Source organism: Plecotus auritus (assembly GCF_963455305.1).
Source record: "Plecotus auritus genome assembly, chromosome: 6".
NCBI lineage: Eukaryota > Metazoa > Chordata > Mammalia > Chiroptera > Vespertilionidae > Plecotus > Plecotus auritus.
In genome coordinates this window covers 9,061,190-9,082,898 of record NC_137773.1, presented here as the reverse complement: position 1 = coordinate 9,082,898, position 21,709 = coordinate 9,061,190, and the positions used below count along the sequence as shown (strand labels likewise).

The 21,709-nt window shown below is 44.9% G+C and overlaps 1 protein-coding gene across 6 annotated transcripts in view; it reads left to right on the top strand.

Annotated features, from left to right (window-relative positions):
- TENM2 (teneurin transmembrane protein 2) overlaps positions 1 to 21,709 on the top strand; it is a 1,211,371-nt gene that overhangs the window by 835,919 nt on the left and 353,743 nt on the right. For all 6 annotated transcript variants that reach the window (XM_080675628.1, XM_080675627.1, XM_080675626.1 and 3 more), the window contains one exon: positions 6,517 to 6,726. In XM_080675628.1, coding sequence (XP_080531754.1) covers positions 6,517 to 6,726 — 210 coding nt within the window. The remainder of the gene's footprint in view (positions 1 to 6,516; positions 6,727 to 21,709) is intronic.

Here is a 21,709-nt window from a genome sequence, read left to right as displayed (position 1 = left end):
TTTTTTAAGTATGGTTTTATTGCTTTTAGAGAGAGAGGAAGGGAGAGGAAGAGGGAGATAGAAACATCAACGATAAAAGACTCATTGATTGAGCCCAAACTCGTGAATGTGCCCTGACTGGGAATCAAACCAGTGACCTCTTGGTGCATGAGTCGACTCTCAACCACTGAGAAACACTGGCTGGGCAGTCTCTATTTTAATTTAAGATGCTCTGTTCATTGAGGTCATTCTGAATTCTACAATTATAATCGAAACTACTGCCTTTGTTTTATTTTTAAAATTTAAGACGTAGGTAAGAAGTTGAGTCCCTCTCACCCTTCCCCAAGATTAACGTGGCCCATGTCAGGCCCAGCACCAGCCAGGAGTTGATCTGAGTTTCCCTCCCACCCTGAGGACAGACAGCTGCTGTGTTGCCTGCTTGACTCTTGGCAAGTAGATGGCCATCTGCCTGCGTCTGTAAGGCCCACAATATTCTTGTAAGTAGACCAGGTATCTCCTACCGTACATGAGTTCTCTGGGACCCCATGGGGTTGACTTCTCGTGAATTAACATAGAGGAAGTCAGCTTATAAAACATGAAAAATTCTGCTTCCAGAAGACCTGGAATCTATTTCCACTTTTTTTTTCTACTCAGCAACTGTATGGCATTGGCCAAGTCATTCCTCACTGGGGCTCGGTGACCAGTTATAAGCAGGATGATCTTGGTTCTAAGTGGCAAGAACCAACTCAAGCTGGCTTAAAGAAAAAAAAAAATTAGGGTAGGGTGGAGAATAAATTGGTTCATATATTGAAATATTGGTGCTTATGAACCAACTGGAACCAATAAACTGCAAGTCTCATAAGCTCCCTCTGGGTCCCTTGTAGCCACTGTGTGTCAAACACAGTTCTTGGGACCTTACATATATTACCTCCAGTCTTTCACACAACATGTGAAGTCAGTGTCAATTATCAGAGAGGCCCAGAGAGGGGAAGCAAGTTGCCAATCTCTCTCCCTCTCTCTCCCTCCTCTCTCTCTCCCTCTCTCTCCCTCCTCTCTCTCTCTCTCTCTCTCTCTCTCTCTCTCTCTCTCTCTCTCTCTCTCTCTCTCTCTCTTTCTCTCTCTTTCTCTCTCTCCTTTCTCCTCTCACTCCACCCCCCTCCCTCCCTCCTTCTACTTTATCTAAAAATCAATGGAAAAATAGCCTGGGGTGAGGATTAACAACAACAAAAACCTTAGTGGCTTCACAAACCCCCAAGCATGTGGGGGGAAAGTGGCTAATTTACTCAGACATCTGAATAAACAGCAAGTATTGGAACAATTCATTAGGAAAAATATTTAAATCCTCTAGCCAACTATTTTGCATACGTTACTACTATCCTTTTAGTAATACTCAGCCCCACAAAAGCCACCTTTTTATTAAGTCTTTGAACTTATAAAACCACGAAGGATTTCCAGTTCTTGACTCAAGAATTGCTTCCTCTCTTTACAAATCATTTGTTCTGTGGGGCAGTCACTGTGGCTGTTTCTGGAGGAGCCCCTGGTTCATTCCCTCCCCTAGGATGATCTCTGTGGTACATTCCAGAAGAGGAGCAATGAGTTTGGGGTTCACATCTCATTCATTTTTTCGCAATCGCTCGTGTCTAATGCGGGAAATAGTTGAATGAACCATTCACGGCTGTAAATGTTAAAAGAGAAAAGGACATGTGAAATCTTAGCTGAGTTCTCAGCTCAAAGCAAGATTACATATATAGGTGGTAATGATATCATTGAACTTAATATTTTAGCATTAATTATTCCTGTTACTGGTTTTTATTTGGGTTTTGGGGTTTTTTGTTTTGTTTTGAGTTATTTGGGTTTTTTAAACTATCTCTTGATCATGTCTCTATTTCACCAAATATCCTGACACCCCTGTTACTACAGAGATCAGTTATGCATCGTCTACACAGAACATTTTAATATCTGCCCGCCATTACTCTTTGGGATGAAAAAGGAACCAGTGATTTTCAGTGAACTGGGGGACTTGATTAGCATCATGCCTTCTGTCATAAATTAGGGGCAGAACAACAATTTCATGGATGATATCTACTGCTCTAAGGATGGAGAGGAGATTGGAGTCCTTTAATCTGAGGTGGAAAAACTCAACCTAGATCCAAATCAGTTTAAGAAGAAAAATGGTGCTGTAATTGAGACAACGGGGGTGAGAGTGATGTGACATCCTCCACAGATGGTGTAGGACCAAGGTCCCAGGTAGGGCTGCAGCGGATGATGGATGGAGCCTGTAACCTGGCTGGCAGAGGGGCTCGGTGCATCTGCTACCTTTCACCCACTCCTGGTCCACGGGCTTCCTAAGTGATGATGGCACTGCTTCCCACTGAACCTTGGGCATCTTCAGAATCCTTCTCAACCCAGCATTCCCAATAGCCACTACCAATCCATCAGTTAGCATGCAACTGCTATGTCTGACTATAGGTGCAAGTTTCATCAGAATACTTGCACAGGTTGAAACTCCCACAACATTGTATTCATTTGGAAACAGATAAATTAGGGAAAATATTGAATTAGTCCTCATTTTTAAGGTCATGAGGAATCCATTCACACAGCTAATTAGACTTTGGTTTACATGGGGCTCGTGGAAAACACACACACCCACACATTCACAAGACCATATGAGTTTAATGAATGACATATTGCTGCCTTCTCATGCTTTCTCTTGCTTTTTAATAAATCAGTTAAGTCCAGTGTTTCATATGTTTGCAAGGGACTCTATGCCCTTTCAAAATGGAACTTCAAAAATAGTTTGGGGGCCAGAGGGTCTCTGTAGTATATAAAGTAGGAAGCAGGTGCCCTAACCGGTTTTGCTCAGTGGATAGAGCGTCAGCCTGCGGACTCAAGGGTCCCAGGTTCGATTCCAGTCAAGGGCATGTACCTTGGTTGTAGGCACATACCCAGTGGGGAGTGTGCAGGAGGCAGCTGATCGATGTTTCTCTCTCATCAGTGTTTCTAACTCTCTATCCCTCTCCCTTCCTCTCTGTAAAAAATCAATAAAATATTTTTAAAAAAAAAAAAGTAGGAAGCAGGTAAGTGCATGGTTCCTGGTTACCTGCCCATTGCACACTAGGTATTTTAGTCAGAAATCATGGTCTATGAAGTGAGCCTGTAGAAGTTCCAGCTTTCTCCCCTACACCTTGGAACCTGTTTGTGTCTGTACAAATGGTCTCTGTCAGTTGGAATAGTCGGGGGGGAGGGTGAGGGGAGGAAATGTAGCATAAGAGAACAAAATTAGCAAATGACATAGCAAATAGAGAACAGCATACAATCCGATTGGGGGACAGATCTAGGGGCTGAGACATTTCCCAAGCAATGGTAGGTACCGGCAAGCAGAGTGTAGGGAGCTACCAAAGCATGGAGTAACGGGAATCAGACAGTTTTGTGATGTGTATTTTAACGCACCCAAGTAACCCCAGTACTTTCATTGTGTTGGGACTGCTCTTCCGTTGTCTGTATTTGTCTAAATTAAAAAGCAGTTCTGTCTGTAGTATATGCAAGGAATTCATGCTGAACAAAATTTCAAAAAGTTCATCTAAAGAACAATTTTGTAGCAACCATCATATCAGGCTCCTGGAAAATTGTACTTGAACTTCAGTTCCACCTCAGTCACTCCAAGGAATTTCAAAATTGGCTCCCAGCCATCCTTGTTCTTTAACGCGAAGTCTCAGATACGTCTCAATACAAACTCGAAAGCCTATTGACTGTGAGTTCAAATCTGTCCCCACCAGAGCCTCACTTCACAGTGTCTGGTCAGGACACTGCTGTGTCTGGGAGCCTGGGCAAGGGGGAGAGTAACATTGCTATGAAGGAGTCACTTTGAACTTGATAACAAAATTATGAGAAAGGCTTTGGACTCTGCCAGCTGAAAGTGGCTATAAATGGTTATTCAAAGAAATGTTTCTTCTATGAAATCTTGAAAGTGCCTTGGGATTGGGAAATGGGAACCTGGATTGATTGCCTATCAGTCACCCCCCTCCTTGTATGTCACCTTCCCTTCCTGTCACCATGCTGTGGGGCACACACGGCAGAGTGGGTAGGGAATGCATTTGGGAAAAGACAAACATGAGTTTGACCCCTGGGCCCCTGTTACTTACTAGCTGTGCAGTCTCACCGCTTTGTGCCTCAGTTTCCCCATCAGTAAAGTAAGGATTATCATCACTCTAACCTCATAGAATTGCTTTGAGAATTAAATGAGATAACCTGTGTAAAGTGGCTAGTGCACTGAGTGGCACATAGTCTTTGTGCAAAAACATTCGGAATTAAGATAGTCATAATAATGATGGTAAGTCCAGGGAGATCTAGGGGAGAAGGTATGGTTTGAATGTGAGCACCGATTCTGATGAAACTCGGACGTGTTCAGTCTCTCTTTGCCAGAGCATCGGGCATGAGTAGCATGCCTCACATGGCTCCCAAGCAGTTATGAATGAACTGAGTTTTTCAAATGAAAGTCCGTTTACCTATGGATGTCTTTCAGGGGTGAACCTTCTTCAGTCGTGTTATTGGGCAGGAACCCTTAACATTTAAGCTTTAGGAGTATTCTTATCTCCTGTCTCTTTGTTCCACTCCTCCCACCTCAAAAGGGGATAGGCCAGTGGTTTGATGCCTCTGTGCTGGTGTTCACTGGTTTTCTCTCACCGGAAATCCCTTTCCTCCTCTTATGAAGATTGCTTGGGCCTCACCTTTTCCAGGAGTCCTTGCGGGACTCTCACGCCTACCTCTACCTGGCCAGGCTGGACTCACTGTCCCTTTCTCCGCCCCACAGCACAATGTCCTTAGGTCTTGCTCTTTATCACATCCTGAAATGGAATAGTCACCTGTCCGCCTTCCCCACTAGACTTGGAGCTCTCTGGAGGCAGGGCGAATGCCTTGCTTAATCTTGTGTCCTCAGTATATCAGAAGGCAAGGGGCACTCCTACATTTCATTGAAACATACTGGTCTATCAGTAACATTTAATGCTGTCGGGAATTGAACAGGAAATGGAATTGTAAAGACAATGACATTAACATCCATGTGAGGTGCCTGAAAATGTCCCCACATACATAGTACATCTAAAAAGCAGGAAAATGTATTTCTTCTGACTTGGGCACTTGTTACCTGAGTTGAAACTCAGACCTAGTTTTTGAGGAGTTTGCTTTCTTGACACCTTACCCTTCTCTCTGCACCCCTGGCTTTAGGGCTGCTGCTCCTGGCTCATTTTTCTGAGCTTTTCCCAATTGAACAAGCTAGCAGGCAAGCACTGGCAGGGACCCCAAGATGTGAGGGTGACTCGGGCGAGAGTGCACATGGCAGTTAATCTCACTGGGCACCTGGCTGCCAAGAGCTCCCTGCCATGTGCTGAGAGGTTGCTGCAGCCTTCCGAGTGGGAGAACCTCTTGACCCCAGGGCAGCTCCTTGTCCCTGCCCACCTCCTACGAGGCTCGCTGCTCCTCTCTGTGGCCTGGAGTGGCCTTGCTTCTCTCTGTAGGAATTCCCTGTGGTGTCAAAACAACCCTCATGGTGCAGAGAAGTGGGTCCTTGGCCAGTTCTTCGGGATGCAAATGGGTTCCCCTTCCCACCTCTCTCCCACGTCTAACCCAATCTCATGGACTTGGTTTTAGTCTCCCTTATTTATTTGTTCATCCATTCAAGAGGTGCGATACGCTAGGAAGACACTGCAGACACAGAAGCAAATAAAATACAAAGAGGTCCACCTTCAGATAGTGATAAGGGCTATGAACATATTTAAACAGGCTAATAGGATAGAGCAGGCAGATTGGGCCGTTTTCAAGAAGACAAACAGGGAAGGCTTGAACGAAGAGAAGGAGCAGGATTGTGAATAATAGGTAGCGAATCACGGAGAATGTTCCATGTCGAAGGGCACAGGAGGGGTAAAGGCTGCAAAGGTGGAATGATGTGGCACATTCAAGCAGCGAGAGACAGCACTGTGCCTAGCAAACAAGGGGCCAGGTGGGGAGTGGTAAGGCCACCATCAGAGGTGAGTTAGAGGCAGCTGGTGCCAGAGTAGGCAAGACATGGAGATGATCATCCAGGATCTGGACTTCTCTCTGCATGCAATGGGGGAGCGCTCAGCAGGCGAGCGATATGACCTGATTTCTATTTTTACCATGTTCTGCTGCTGTGGAGAAGGGATGGGGACAGAGTGGAAGCAGGTAGACCAGCAAGGAGACTGTTGGGTAGGGATGATGCCGTCTCAGATTAGGACGGCAGCAGGGGAGATGGAAAGAATTGGACGTTTTCCAGACGGATTCCACATCAGCCATGTAGGTGGATATTTCTGCTCACACTGGCTTTCTGAAACATGCAACTAAGTGTAGTATGAATTTAGACCTGTGGAGAAACATCTAACTACTTGAAATAATACATCTGGAGCATTTTCTTTCTTCCTTTCTTTTAGATATTTTTATTGTAAGGTGGTTTCAATGTAACTTTCTCTGGATGCTCTCATGACACTCATTGCTGACCTTTGACCCCTCTGTCCTCTTTCCCAGGTCGTCCCATTCCACCTACATCTTCGTCTAGCCTCCTCCCATCTGCTCAGCTGCCTAGCTCCCATAATCCTCCACCCGTTAGCTGCCAGATGCCATTGCTAGACAGCAACACCTCCCATCAAATCATGGACACCAACCCCGATGAGGAATTCTCCCCCAATTCATACCTGCTCAGAGCATGCTCAGGGCCCCAGCAAGCCTCCAGCAGTGGTAAGGAAACTGTGGTCTGAATGTGCGCTGTTGTGTGCGTGATTGCTTTTCATCTCCAGCAAAATGGCAATTTGGAAACAAGGGCTGGGGAGAAGGTGGTGTGGGGCACATCCGGGGGGAGTGGGAGAATACATTTGTCATTTTGTGACATTATGGTTCCAGGATACATTCATCAAAGGTCACAGATAAGGCTTTGCTGGTCTCAACAGGCTTTGGGCCTCCTTCAGTGAGAGGATTTGCCCACTGCTGCAGCTAGGAGCATGCAGGTCTCAAAGGGAAAGGTCAGAGAGACAGTGGAATGTTGAATTTTGTTTTACTGTGATTCTGGTCAGAGCCAAGTACCCTGGACACCCTCACGTGCCCAATTGTGTACATGTCTGATCTCTTGTTTCTGATGGATAAACACTGCCTCTTACTCTTAGTTCTTACTGTGGTTTACACATCCACCGGTCCCAGGGTTCTGTCTCACTTTTGATGATTTTGTGGTTACTGCCTTAGCTCTGACCTCTAAATCTTAGGTGCAATTGTTCTGGGCCCAGCAATAATAATGCCTTATTTTGATTTCTCCTGTTGGTGATGTGTTCACAAACTATATGAACCTAAGAGCAGACAGTATCTAGATTTAAGTCCCCATGGCCTAAGGAAAGACAGCTGTAGAAATTAATTGCTTCTGACTCAAAGGCGTTGGAGTTATCTTCTGAATTGGCCATTGATGGTGTCCATTAACATATCCTGTCCAAGGCAGGACCGAACTTCCATGCCAAGAATGTTCCTGGATGAGATTGTGTTTGGGCTCCATCCACGATTGTACGCCACCACTGGCCTCAGCCTCTACAATTAGATAGGACCTCCTAACTACATTTACGATGATTCATTCTGGAGATGGAATGATGGACTGCTACTTATGATGGCCTGTGCCCTCCTTCAAAGCCAGGCCTGATATATTTAGTAAACTCATATTGTTTTTTTTCCCCAAAAAAATTACCTAATCAAATCTCTCATCAAACGGGCAATCCATTGTTGATATTATGAAGGCCTTTAATCTACCATAAATCTTTATTAGAACTTATCAGAGCTTCTAGTTTGAGAGAAATGTGATTATGGCACTCTTAAAATGACATTACATCATTGGGGTGATTGGTTTATCATTTGGAGAAGAGACATCAATCATAACTAGCATAACCACGCAGTAAATGAATTCAACCTTTCTACTGCAGAACAATGACACTGTAATTGCTCAAAATCAGGCTTCAAATGAAATCGGAAAGTGCTCTTTCTTCAAATATGATGTTAACTTAATGGAATATATTATAAAAAATCATGTTTGAGGAAATTCTATGTAATTAAAAATATGTGGAAATATATTCCCTTTTCTTCTTTTATCAGAACCTGGTTTTAGCTACAGAACCCCTTTTTTGTTGTTGCTGCTGAGATTATGTTGCATTTAATTGAACAATTCACACTTATGTTTTGCTGTTTTTTGTTTCATACGATGTAATCACGATGAATGTTGTATTCCGAAGGACAAGAGGCTTTTGAAATGAGGTGCACCTGCTGATAGCTTTTTAAAAACAGACAATTATTAGGGAGAAGATGAGCTTTTACAAACTATATTCTCTCATGCATTTATAGGTACACAAGCAAAGATGATTTCCATGGGAGGTCAGTTCATATCTCAGAGCCGGCTAGTGTGTTTTCTTAGTGAGGAGTCCATGAGTGGCTTTTCTTTTGGACATTGTATCAGAATGTAAGTTGTTGGTAGGGTATTCTTGTTGGCTTTATGCCTAATCGAAACGTCATTTGGGTGGACACAATGGATCTATGTGTTCAGAGTCAAACATATCATCCACTTTTCATCCCTTCCTCCAATTTGTCCAGCTCACTTAAGATTGATAGCGATTTAAGCTTCTGTAACAGGGCAAAATATCACAGAAAACTTGAGGGTCCATTTTCACCCCAAACAAGAGCTGAGCTGATATGATTTCTTCACTTAAGGGGTAAAGACCCAATTGTGCAATGCCCTTGTTTTCCGTGGATACTTACCTGAGAACTCTGGTTTAACCAAAGTGAGTGCAAATCAAGTTCAAATGTGTGTGTGCTCACATGTGTGCGTGTGTGTGGGCGCAGGCAGGTGCGTGTGTGTGTCTTACAGAATGGATTTAGGGTCCACGGCAAATTGAGGATTCTATCAAGGTCTGAATGCAGTTGCCATGAATCTAAATTTGACATAAAGGATTGAAAATAGAGTTTGACACAGACCATGCAAAGTGCAGAGCTGGGCCTGGGCACTCAGAATTGAGTTGGATGTGAAAGGGGCAGGATTGTTCGGAGGGCGTCATACCAGAAACAGAGCAATCATGTGATTGGCTGTGTTACATTTAGCTGGTTAATTACACGGGGTTGTTGAAGTTGGTCTCTTGGCAGGGACCTTGTGTTCTGAAGCCCCGGTATCAGCTTGGTCTTCATCTCTTTCTCAGGTGAAATAAAAACCCTTCCAACACAATCAGCGCAGGCATGACAGTAAGACATGATTTCCTGCTGTCCTCGATGGTTGCTGTTATTGCTTGGCATTAGCGAAGGCCATCGGTAGGAGAGTCGCTGCACACATTTCCTGCCCGAAGACCCTTTGTTCTAAAAAGACAACCCAACATAAACTGCACAACTAAAATGCTTTGGACAACATGAAAAGCTCCTCGAAGCAACAACAGTGCTTTACCTTTATGGCCCTGTGTCATTATTTTCTATGAGTGCAGCACATTCTTTAGTGGATGGTACTAAAACCTCGGCACCTTTTGGAGCCAAATCGCTGTAACCTTCATTCTATGCCAATCGAGCTCATACCCAGGGACCCCTAGTAAGATGCTTAGAAGCGTGGCGCCTCCCTTCCCTCCACATCCTCTTCCCTAAAGCTGAGCTCTGGCAGGTGGCTCGTCCTGTGTCCGGCCTTCTGCCAGGCCAGGTTAGCTCCAGAGAGGTTTCTTGCGTTATAGCAGCATAATTTCAAACCCTATGAAATAACTCATCTGGAAAGAAAATCTGAATCCGAGTGGCAGCGTAATGGAGGGCCCTGCAGACGCGAGCATGATGAGACTGCCTTTCAAACAGGAATGGGGTCTGCACTTTGCTATGAGCGTGTGAGGCAGAAAATATACGGGCAGCCACACTGTAATCAAAAGCATTGGCTTACCTCCCCTCTCATAAAAGGTTGCGTTTTCCGTTTTCTTAAAAGTCTAAATGAAGGGGTTTAGAACACTCATTAGTAGCATCAGACACAGGGAAGAAATGTCACCCAATACCTGTCAGTCAGGGCCCTTCAGCTTGGTCCTCTGTGACGGGGGAACCCTCCCAGCTGCAGAGCCTCCAAATGTAACTGAGCATGTTAAAGGTGCCCGGGCCCTTTTTTAAAAGTCAATGTCGCCGAAACCGGTTTGGCTCAGTGGATAGAGCGTCGGCCTGCGGACTGAAAGGTCCCGGGTTCGATTCCGGTCAAGGGCATGTACCTTGGTTGCGGGCACATCCTCAGTGGGAGGTGTGCAGGAGGCAGCTGATCGATGTTTCTCTCTCATCGATGTTTCTAGCTCTCTATCCCTCTCCCTTCCTCTCTGTGAAATATCAATAAAATATATTAAAAAAAAAAAAAAAGTCAATGTCTTGGTTCAATTCTAAATGAAACTTGTACATCCAAACCGGCAAGTTTGGGGTTGCCTAGGGTAGCCCAAGAATTCAACTGTCTAGAATCATTTAATGATTATCTTGGTTACCTGGCATCATAAAGCAAAAGAGCTACATTTATTAACTCATCCATCCCTTTTTTTTCCATCCATTTTCTTATATGTCCCCCATAATTTGTGAAAGCTTATGACAATTTTTTTTAAAACTAGCAATTATAATCTATATCTACTATATATATATATATAAAAGCCTAAACGACTAGCTGACCAGCTGACCAGCCGACCCGCTGACCGGCTGGTAGCTATGATGCGCACTGACCACCAGCGGGCAGACGCTCAATGCAGGAGCTGCCGAGTGACAGCAACTTTGCAGAGTGCCCTCTCGCATTCTGGGACCCCTCGGAGGACGTCAGACTGCCAGTTTCAGCCCTATCCTTGCAGGCCAGGCCAGGGACCCTACCGGTGCACACACCAGGCCTCTAGTTAGACAATAAGGGTAAAGGAAATTGTAGAGAAGAAAACAGAAGCTCATGTATGTGAAGTCCTGTTCCATTATTTAAGACCAACAAAAATACTTGAGCTTCCTAGAAACCAAAGCAAAAAGGGAAACAGAGAAGGAACAATATGCACAACATCCATGAGAGAAACACAAATCATCTGCTTCAGGGAAATCTGTCAGTCCTCATAGTGAGGCTGGAAAGGAGTTGCTTCCAAAAGGCCGAATTCCCAGTGACCTGCTATCATGCACGTGCTGAAGAATTTCCTGCTGAAATTCTTATAACCTCCCTCCTTATATGCCATAGAAAACATTTGCAGTTTAAAAAAATTCCACAAATGCCCAAAAACACAGCCCAAGGACAAAATTGGATCCATACATACACCTTCGTTCTATAAAGGACCATGGAAACTGCTTGTCCCTTAGACAATAGACCGTTAATATCATTGCTCATAACTAAATGTTTAGGGGAATTAGTGAAAGCAAATGTTCCGTGTTTCAAATTTGTCTTGACAGCCACAGAGAGGTTCGCATTGATATCCTCTCATGAAAACTGAAGTGTGGCTCCCGGACAAATTCACTCCCGGGCCCCTCCCACCAGCCATGGGCTGGGTTTGAATGAGAAAGAAGGGGGGTCCGCAGAATTGTTTTGTTAATGAAACTTCTTCGCCTTGCATTAGTGAGCTTTGGGGAAGAATTTTTCCTCTAACATGTTGTAAGTTTTCTTGCCTCTTAAGCACATTGTGCCCATTGTAATTTAATTTGGAATTTCCTAAATAGCTCACAGCAATTATTATGCACATCGATGGTTGTACCCTGCTCATAATACCAGCTCATTTTTTTAAGTCATTGTACATTGTGAGGCTGCTGACCCCACTCCCCTCATGAGCTGCACTGGACCTCACAGCCTGCCTCCTAGGCTGTTCTTTCTCCTCTCAGCTTCATCCATCATGCAGAGACCCCAGCAGGCCATAGTAGGTGCTCAATAAGTATTTACTAAATGAATGAATTAATCTATACTAATAAAAGTGTATGTGGTCGTCATGCCCTCACGCCATGACGCTCTCATGCTGCAATGAGCGATCCCCAGGAGGCAGCGTGTGCAGCAGGCGACGCGGGTGGACGGGGCTGCATGAGCTGCGAGAGCTGCGAGGTGCGCTAGTGGGAGGGGACTTCACGCTGCATCCATGGCGGGGACTTGACCAGGAGGTGCATTGGGGGAGCAGATTGCAGCTGCTGCTGCCCAGGGCCGGCCCAAGGCTCAGGCAAGCCGTGGATGGCGGCTGCCGCTGTGAGGACCCGAAGCTCAGGCAATGAGGGCCGGGCCAAGGCTTAGGCAAGCTGCAGTGGCTGCGGGGGCTGAGGCTCAGGCAGCCTCATGGCCAGCAGTGGCAGCAGCAGAGGCATGATGGGGGTGTCACCTTCCCCTGACCTCCGGGTTGCCTCCTGCAGAGGGAGGCCAGACTGCGGTAGGACATCCCCTGAGGGCTCCCAGACTGTGAGAGGGGGCAGGCCGGGTGAGGGACCCCCTCCAGTGCACAGATTTTCATGCACCGGGCCTCTAGTCTCTTTCATAATGGCCTTTATTTTCTTAATTTCCTGATTCTATTATGTATGATGGGAAAAAATGCATAATGATGGGGAAGGGGGCAGATCACGTCCCTGCTTGGGGGAATATACTTATTTTAGAAAGTATATGCAATATACCTGTGTTTGACCTGGGTCTGTCTGAGATACGGAAGAACTTTGTAGTTCATCTGTAAATGAAAAGGTTTGGAAAACCTTGTCCTGGACAGTATGGATTTCACTCCACACTGTGGGCCGTGGACAAAACTGAGCCCTACAGTGTCATGCAAAATAGTGCCTTGCCGTTTCGCTACAAACATTGAAACGCATGGTTTGGGGTCCTGAAGCACCTATTGGGGTCCTGAAGCACCTGTTGGGGTCCTGTAGCACCTGTTGGGGTCCTATAAAACCTGTTGAAATGTTGTCCCAGCAGCAAGCAAAAAAGGCATAGCTCCTCGTGTTCTGACCCAAGCTCCTAGCGAGCATCACCCAGCCTCCTAAACAAGGTTTTAACCTGAGAATTGAGGATTGATGGTGTTGGAGTCTCTGGGCCCTGCTCCCTGGCCAGCAGTGTAGCACACAGAGATCAGACCTTTTCTTCTTTCCTATGTGCTTTCTTGCCCCCGTCCCCAATGCACACGTAGTTTGTAGGTCTAGCAATTTCCAGCCCGGATAGGGCGAGGCCACTCCTCCGTACCACGGTGCCCGTGAGCACACAAGCAAGATGGGCAGGTAATTCCTTTGGAGATGTGCAGCCTGGAAGTGACATACGGCACAGAACCACTCCTGCTCAGCAAATAATCTTGCTATTGACAAAATCCCCAAGGTCGATGCACACTGTGTACATTCCACCTCTCATCTCTGTCCTTGGCTCCTTGGAACAAACAGAAGGTTGGCAAGATGTCCTGGGGGCTCCGTGTGACATCTTAACAGTTTCCTGCCCTAGTAACTTTGACCCAGAACTTAAGCTTTTCCGGAATCCATTTAAAGGCTACAATCACTTCTAACCAGCTTCTGCAGAATATTCTATAGCCACTTGAAAATGTGGCCCCAGCCCCTTGTTAGAGATGTCTCCATTCTCTGTTGACTGAAAAGACAGATTCCTTCCACCAGTGGCTAGTTGCAACCTCGGCCCCAGTAAGCCTCTCAGATCACTCCCCAAAATAATAATTAAAAATAACTGTCTTCCTAAAAATATGGATTCTGACGTCCAGACCGCTTGAATGCGAATCATAACTCAGTCACTTTCTGACACTGTGATATTGAATAACTTACTTAATCCATGCCTCAGTTTTCTTATCTGTAAAACAGGACTGAACATTTGTAAGTCCTCAAGCTGTTAGAGATAGTAAATGCCATTCTGAAAGGAGATTTAGACCGTTAGAACAGATCAGTTTGATATTATTTACTTTTTAATTTAACACTTAACGTGATAAAAATATAGATAAAAGGAAATTTAACATTTTTAGCATTTTTAAGTGTACAAGTTCTATGGCATTAAGTTCAATCATACTGTTGTGCAACCATTACCATTACCATCTGTTCCAGAACATTTTCATCTTCCAACAGAAACTCCGAACCCATTAGACACTAACTCCCCATCTCCTTCTCCCAAGCCCCTGGCAACTATCTTTCATTTTCTGTTTCTATGAATTTGACTATTCTAAGTGCCTCATATAAGTGGGATCGTACAACCTATATCCTTTTGTGACTGTCTACTTCACTTAGCATAATGCCTTCAAGACCCATCCATGTTATAGTCAGAAATCCCTTTCGGAGGACATAAGGAAGGCCAAGAGACATATGAAAACATGCTCAAAGTCACTAATCATCTGAGAGATGCAAATCAAAATGTCAGTGCAGTACCATCTCACACCTGTCAGAATGGCTATCATCAACAAACAACAAACGACAAGTGCTGGCGAGGATGCGGAGAAAAAGGAACCCTCGTGCACTGCTAGTGGGAATGCAGACTGGTGCAGCCACTGTGGAGAACAGTATGGAGTTTCCTCAAAAAACCAAAAATGGAACTCCCATTTAACCCAGTGATCCCACTTCTAGGAATATATCCCAATAAACCAGAAACACCAATCAGAAAGGATATATGCACCCCTATGTTCATAGCAACACAATTCACCATAGCTAAGATTTGGAAACAGCCTAAGTGCCCATCAGCAGATGCGTGGATGGAACTGGAGAGCATTATGCTAAGCAAATTAATCCAGTCAGAGAAAAATAAATATCACATGATCTCACTCATTTGTGGAATATAATGAACAACATAAAGTGATGAACAAAAACAGATCCAGAGACAGAGAAGCATTGATCAGACTGTCAAACCTCAGAGGGAGGGCAGGAGAGGGCGGGGGTAAGGGGGAGAGATCAACCAAAGGACTTATGCATGCATATAAGCCTAACCAATGGACACAGACAACAGGGAGGTGAGGACATGAGTTGGGGGGGGGGGGTGGGGGCAGCAATGGGGGAATAAGGACACATATGTAATACCTTAATCAATAAAGAAAAAAAAAGTCCCCTTCATTGAAGACTGAACAACATTCTTTTGTGTCTGAATACCACATTTTTGTTTATTCATCCATCAATGGATACTTGGGTTGTTCCCATGTTTTGGGTATTTTAAAAGATACTGCTGTGAACATTGGTGTACAAACATCTGTCCAAGTGCCTGCTTCGACTTCTTTGGGGCATATGCTCAGAATATACCGGATCACATAGCAATTCTATGTTTCATTTTTGAAGGACTTGCCATAGTGTTTTTCACAGCAGTTATATCATTTGACATTCCTACCACAGCAATGCGATTTTTCTACATCCTTCCTAAGATATCTTCTCTGTTGATTTTTTTATATATATATAACTAGAGGCCTGGTGCACAAGATTTGTGCACTCAGGGGTGGGGGCCCTCAGCCCAGCCTGAGCCCTCTCACAGTCCAGGAGCCCTTAGGAGATGTCCAACTGATGGCTTTGGCCCACTCTCCACAGGGAGCAGGTTTAAGCCAGCAGTTGGACATCCTTAGGGCTGCCGCGGAGGCAGGAGAGGCTCTCGTCACCGCTGCTGCGCTTGCCCACCATGAGCCCAGCTTCTGGCTGAGTGGTGCTCCTCCTGTGGGAATGCACTGACCACCAGGGGGCAGCTCCTGCATTGAGCGTCTGCCCCCTGGTGGTCAGTATGTGTCACAGTGACTAGTCGTTCTGCTGTTTGGACACTTTGCATATTAGCCTTTTATTATATAGGACTAGGGGCCCGGTGCACAAAATTAGTGTACTGTGGGTGGGGGGTCCCTCAGCCCAGCCTGCCCCCTCTCACATACTGGGAGCCCTCAGGGGATGTCCTACTGACAGCTTAGGCCCGCTCCCGGGGAGCGGGCCTAAGCCACAGTCTGGCCTCCCTTTGTGGGAGGCGACCAGGCTGATCAGGGGAAGGCACCAGCTCCATCACCCCACTGCTGCAGCCACTGCCAGTCACCACAGTCACCAAGGTGTTTTCATCAACACGGACTCCAGTCCCTTCACCATGAAAAAATGACAACTTTCTTTAGGCATTTTCAAGATGTGTCTTTCATAGGATATGACATTTCTTTCTTTATTTTATTTTATTTTTTTATCCTCACCTGAGGATATGTTTCCTTTGACTTTTAGAGAATGTGGAAGAGAAAGGGAAAGACAGAGAGAAACATCAAAGTGAGAGGAACACTTTGATTGGTTGCCTCCTGCATGAGCCCTGACCTGGGCCCCGGCCAGGGAGGAGCCTGCAACCTAGGTACATGTCCTTGATCAGAATTGAACCCAGACCCTGTGGTCGGAAGGCCAAGGCATTATCCACTGAGCCAAACCGGCTAGGGCAGGATATGACATTTCTTAGCCCTCTAGCAGCAGACCTTCGTTTTTTCTCCAGAAGTGAGGTGGAAAAACCCTAGATCACCTTTTTGGATTCTTATTACCCAAGTTACTAAGAATATTACCAGTGGCATACAGGAAGCTTAGCCAATGAGCAGTCAGAAAAGGTGTTTCCTCTGTAGTTCACACCAATCGCAGGCTGGGCCCTGCCCAGGCCTAAAGCCTCTCTAGCCGAAGCTTTAGGCCTGGGCAGGGGACCCCCAGCTTCCTCCAATCACTGGCTCCACCCCTGCCCAGGCCTAAGCCTCTGACCAAAGCTTTAAGCATGGACAGGGGACCCCCAGCTCCCTCCGATTGCCGGCTCCGCCCCTGCCCAGGCCTAAAGCCTCTGGCAGAGGCTTTAGGCCTGGGCAGGGGACCCCCAGCTCCCTCTGATTGCTGGTTCTGCCCCTGCCCCCTCGGCTCTGATCGCAGGCTTGGCCCTGCCCAGGAGCCCCCTGGCTCAGGCCCTTCCCAGGCTGCTCAGGGCCCACGCGGGGCTTATCTCAGAGCGACCTGGGTGCCAGGATGTTCCCAGGACCCAGGCGCTGGGCACCTATGTATGCAAATTAACTTCCATCTTTGTTAGGTTAATTTGCATACTCACTCGATTGGCTATGGGCATAGCAGAGGTACGGTCAATTTACATGTTTGTCTATTATTAGGTAAGATAGCCATCCTATTGCATGTAAAGTGGCATCTCATTGTGGTTTTGATTTGCATTTCCCTAATGGTTAGTGAAGCTGAGCATCTTTTCATGTGTTTATCGGTCATTTGTACATCTTCTTTGGAGAATTGTCTATTCAGGTCCTTTGACCACTTAATAATCAGGCTGTTTGTTGTTATTGTGTTGCAGGAGTTCTTACATGTGCTTTATGTCAATCACTTATTAGAAATATGATTTGCAAATATCTTCTCCCATTCTGGCAGGGGCCTTTTGACTCTGTTGAATATCCTTTGATGTGCAAATTTTTAATTTTGATGTTGTTCAACTTACCCATTTTTGTTCTTGTTTTCTATGCTTTTAGTGTCCTATAGCACACACTTCTAAGGGTTTATTCTATGGTGGCCATTATTCTACAGGTTTTTACAAATGGTAACACATTTAATCCTCAACACTAAGAAAGACAGACATTTCCCTTGAGGCTGGGAATAGCTTCACACTAACATCTTGGAATGGGTGCTTCTAGGAGCCAGCCTGGCATTTCCAGCTGGGCCATGGTGTTCTGTCCTTGAACATAAGCAGTCTTGCAGGACCCCAACATCAGCCAGGCCACTCTGTGACTGGGTGACATAAAATGAAAACGAGACCATTTCATCGTCTTGCCTAAACACCGGCAGAAACAAGGCTGCTGTCTCAAATACAAAAATACAAAACATCCCTCTCTCTGGGCTAAATTGTGTAACTATTCTTTCTTTACCAATTTGGTTTAGCCTCTTCTAGTCAGCCCTTCCCGTAGATAAGACATAATGAGGCATCTGGTTATAGAATTACCTCTGACAGCACCAAATGAGAGTGAGCCCTGAGGCCTCCCTGACACCACCTCACACAGCCCTTCCTAGCACCCTTCCACTGAAGCACCATGGCTGCCCTTCCTGTGCCTTCTCCCTCCTGGCAGGGAGTTCATTAACCCAACCTTGACTGAGCACGGTGTGCCGTTGATGGTGTGTGGCTGGAGGACATTGCTCTGTGGTTTGGGATTAATATCATCCCTGTTTTGCAGATGGGAGAACTGTGGCTCAGAGTGGTTAAGTAATTTGCCCAAGGACAGGTAGTGATTAAGCAGTATAGCTGGAACTTGACCCAAAGAAAACAGCCTACACAGTGAGACGTAGATAGACATTTAAGTAAATGTTTAAAAGACAATTCCAGAAACAATATATATATATATATATATATATATATATATATATATGTTCAAGAAATAAAAAACTGTCATCATGTACTACATGGCTCAGCTCTTCACAGCATTTATGAGACCATGATGACATCTAAACCTTGAATAATGGTCTAAGTATTATATCAGAAGGAAGGGGAAATGGAACAGGTACATACATGGACTTGGCAGGTATGCGAAAAAAGCCTAAGTCTGCATCTTCTATAAGTCAGAAGTTTCTAGGTAATGCCTAAGATTGAAAATGCAAGAAATAGCAGCTAAGCATATTATTTATAGACCTAGGAAGAAAAAAAAACAACAAAATAATCAGCTAAAAAAGGTAAACGTGGTTGCCTCTGGGAAGGAAGAATTTAGTGATGATAAAAAAAAAAAAAAAAAAGATTGCAATTCTTGAACCAAACATCATATAACTATCTCACTCTTTATATGCATTTTTCTTTTGATGAAAACGTAAAAATAAAAGAGATCAGGCATATAGAACACTCAATACAATGTTAGAACCCCCAAATGGTAGCCATTTAATATTCTCAGATATATTTCATTCAACAAATAAGTGTTGATTAGAGGCTATGTGTTCGAGATAACACCAGGTGCTATGAACTTGAATGGGAAGGCACTGGAGCATTTTCCTTGAATCCGTAGATTTGTCTGTATCTGCTTCTGTTGATTCGGGAGCCCTGTGGAGTTGTTAGGGCTTTAGTGCTTTATCCCATCCCAGCCTCCAGCCTTGCTGAAAAATCCCAGGCTTAGGATGGCATGAGACGGAGAAGATCCTGTAACTACCGTTCCTCCTCATTACGAACCCAGCATCCATCTAAGCACAGGTCCCATCTTTTCCCCAAAGCTTTCCCAACCAACTCTGGCCAAATAGAGGCAGAGCTAGAACTGCACAATAGCCTTATCGTCTGCCTTATTCAATTTAGCACCTCATTACATTCTGATTTGTAATATTCTCTTGGTATTTCATGCATATAAGTCACTTGTGTCAACATTAAATTGCCACCACTTAAAGACAAGGGTCATTTCTCTCGTCTTTTTGTATCATTTAGCACTTGGTGCTGGTTGAAATGTGTCCAAGACATCCTTATTGATGTAGCCTTTTACTGGTAAAGGGCAGTGGTGGACCAGGGCTACAGAAAGGTGGATACATTCTGACTTGGGCAGATCCTTGTAATACCTTTAAGATCTGAGATCATCTGTGATGGGGGTTGTGAGCTTGGTCACTGTCAGAAAGAACAGAAAAGGCACCATAGGGAGTGATGAGAAAAGATGCATGGGTATCTAATCTATTGTCTTCCTTGGCCCAAGGAATATATTTCCCTTCATGCCTTTTAGGAGCTGCTCTTCTGAGTTGGTGGTGCCTTTGAGATAATCCCCTCTGATGATACTTTTTTGCTGGTACAGCCATAATCTGGAGAGTTAGGCTAGGGAATGCCTGGCCTTAGCATCCGTATTTCCTGGGGCTTCCTTTACAACGTACCACAACCTGGGTGGCTGACAACAACAGAAACTTCCTTCCTTTCCAGTTTAGAGGCTAGAAGTCCACAATTAAGGTGTTGGCTGGTCCATGCTCCCTCCAAAGGCTCCAGGGAAGAATGCTTCCTTGCCTCTTCTCACTTCTGGTGGTTGCTGGCGATTCTGGTACTGCGGCAACATAACTTCAGTCTATGTCTCCATATTCACACGGCCATCTTCTCCTGGTGTGTGTCTCTGGGTCTCCTAATCCCTCCTTGTAAGGACACCAGTGATTGGATTTAAGGTTCACCCTAATGACCAGTATGACCTTAAATTAATCATATCTGCAAAGACCCTCTTTCCAAATCAGGTCACATGCATCAACATCTTTTCGAGGAGCCGAAACCGGTTTGGCTCAGTGGATAGAGCGTCGGCCTGCGGACTGAAGGGTCCTGGGTTCGATTCCGGTCAAGAGCATGTACCTTGGTTGCGGGCACATCCCCAGTAGGGGGTGTGCAGGAGGCAGCTGATCGATGTTTCTCTCTATCCCTCTCTCTTCCTCTCTGTAAAAAATCAATAAAATATATATTAAAAAAAAAAAAAAAACATCTTTTCGAGGGGCACAGTTCTACTCCCAACAGCATCCAGCTGAGTATAAAGCAGGAAAGAGCTAGATGTTGGGTGTGGGAGTAGAGTTCAAGGCTACCTTCTTATTTCTGTTACAATGAAGAAACATCATCCCCCTTCTCTCCTTAGGTTCTCAATCCCCGCTGGTCCTACCTTCTCCCTGTATTAAAGTTCCCTTCTCTGAAGGATCTTTGCCAGTAGGATTTAAATATGTGGGGATTTATTCCTCTCCTCTACAGAAAAGTTTCTCCAAAGGGTTTTCTATCTCCCCTCTACTCTCCCACTTCCCACATACTCTGCAACCTATTATGTTTACTCACTTGGTAACTATTTTTGCTACATTCACAAATCTCCTATTTGCTGAATTTAGTAGACATTTCTCATCACATCTCACACATCTCTTCTTCACTCTTCCTTTCTCCTTGAAATGCCCTTTCCTTTGGCATCTAAGGCTCTGCTTCTCATTCTCATTCCTATGTTTCTGGCCCCTTCTGCCTTCCTGCGAATGCCTCCTTCAGCTTATCCTTTAAATGCCAGGCTACTTATATGTTAAAATCCAGCCCCTTTCCCCTACTTTTCATGTACTCTCCCATGGGTAGCCATCTACACTCATCACTAAATTACAATCTATGAGTTCATGGCCCCAACATCCTTTTCTCCAGCTCCAATCTTTTACCCAGTATATCTCAATGCCCCCTGTGTATTTCAGCTAAGATGTCCAATAGACAATTCAAAAACAACAGTTCAGAAATAAAACTCTTCACACTTAATCTGAAACATATTCTTCCATTTAACTCTTCTCTGGTTTTCTTCATCTCAGTGCCTGTCCCTATCATCCAATCAGTCGTTCAAGCCAGAAACTTAGAAACCACCCTTGCTGTTCCTCATTTCTACCTAGAATAAATCTCCAAACCCTATCCAGTTTGACTCTTCAATATTTTTACATCTCTGCTGCCACCACCCCAGCTCAAATTACTATTATCTTTGGCCTGAAGATCTAATTGGTTCTAATTGATTCTTTTTTCTTTGAGTCTTTCTGTTTCCTAATCGAATCTGTTCTCACAACTCAATTAACAGAGTTTCTGTTAAATGCGTAAGTGAATAAGCTACTTCAAACTCTTCGGTAGGACCCCATTGTTCCTTGGATATAGTCTGTACCCTGTAGCATATCATAAAAGGCTCTTATGCACCTCCCTCTCCCCATGTCTCACCATTCATCCCACCTTTTACATAGTGACTGACTGTGCCCCATCCACACCTTAGGCAGGGGTGGGCAAACTTTTTGACTTGAGGGCCACAATGGGTTCTTAAACTGGACCGGAGGGCCGGAACAAAAGCATGGATGGAGTGTTTGTGTGAACTAATATAAATTC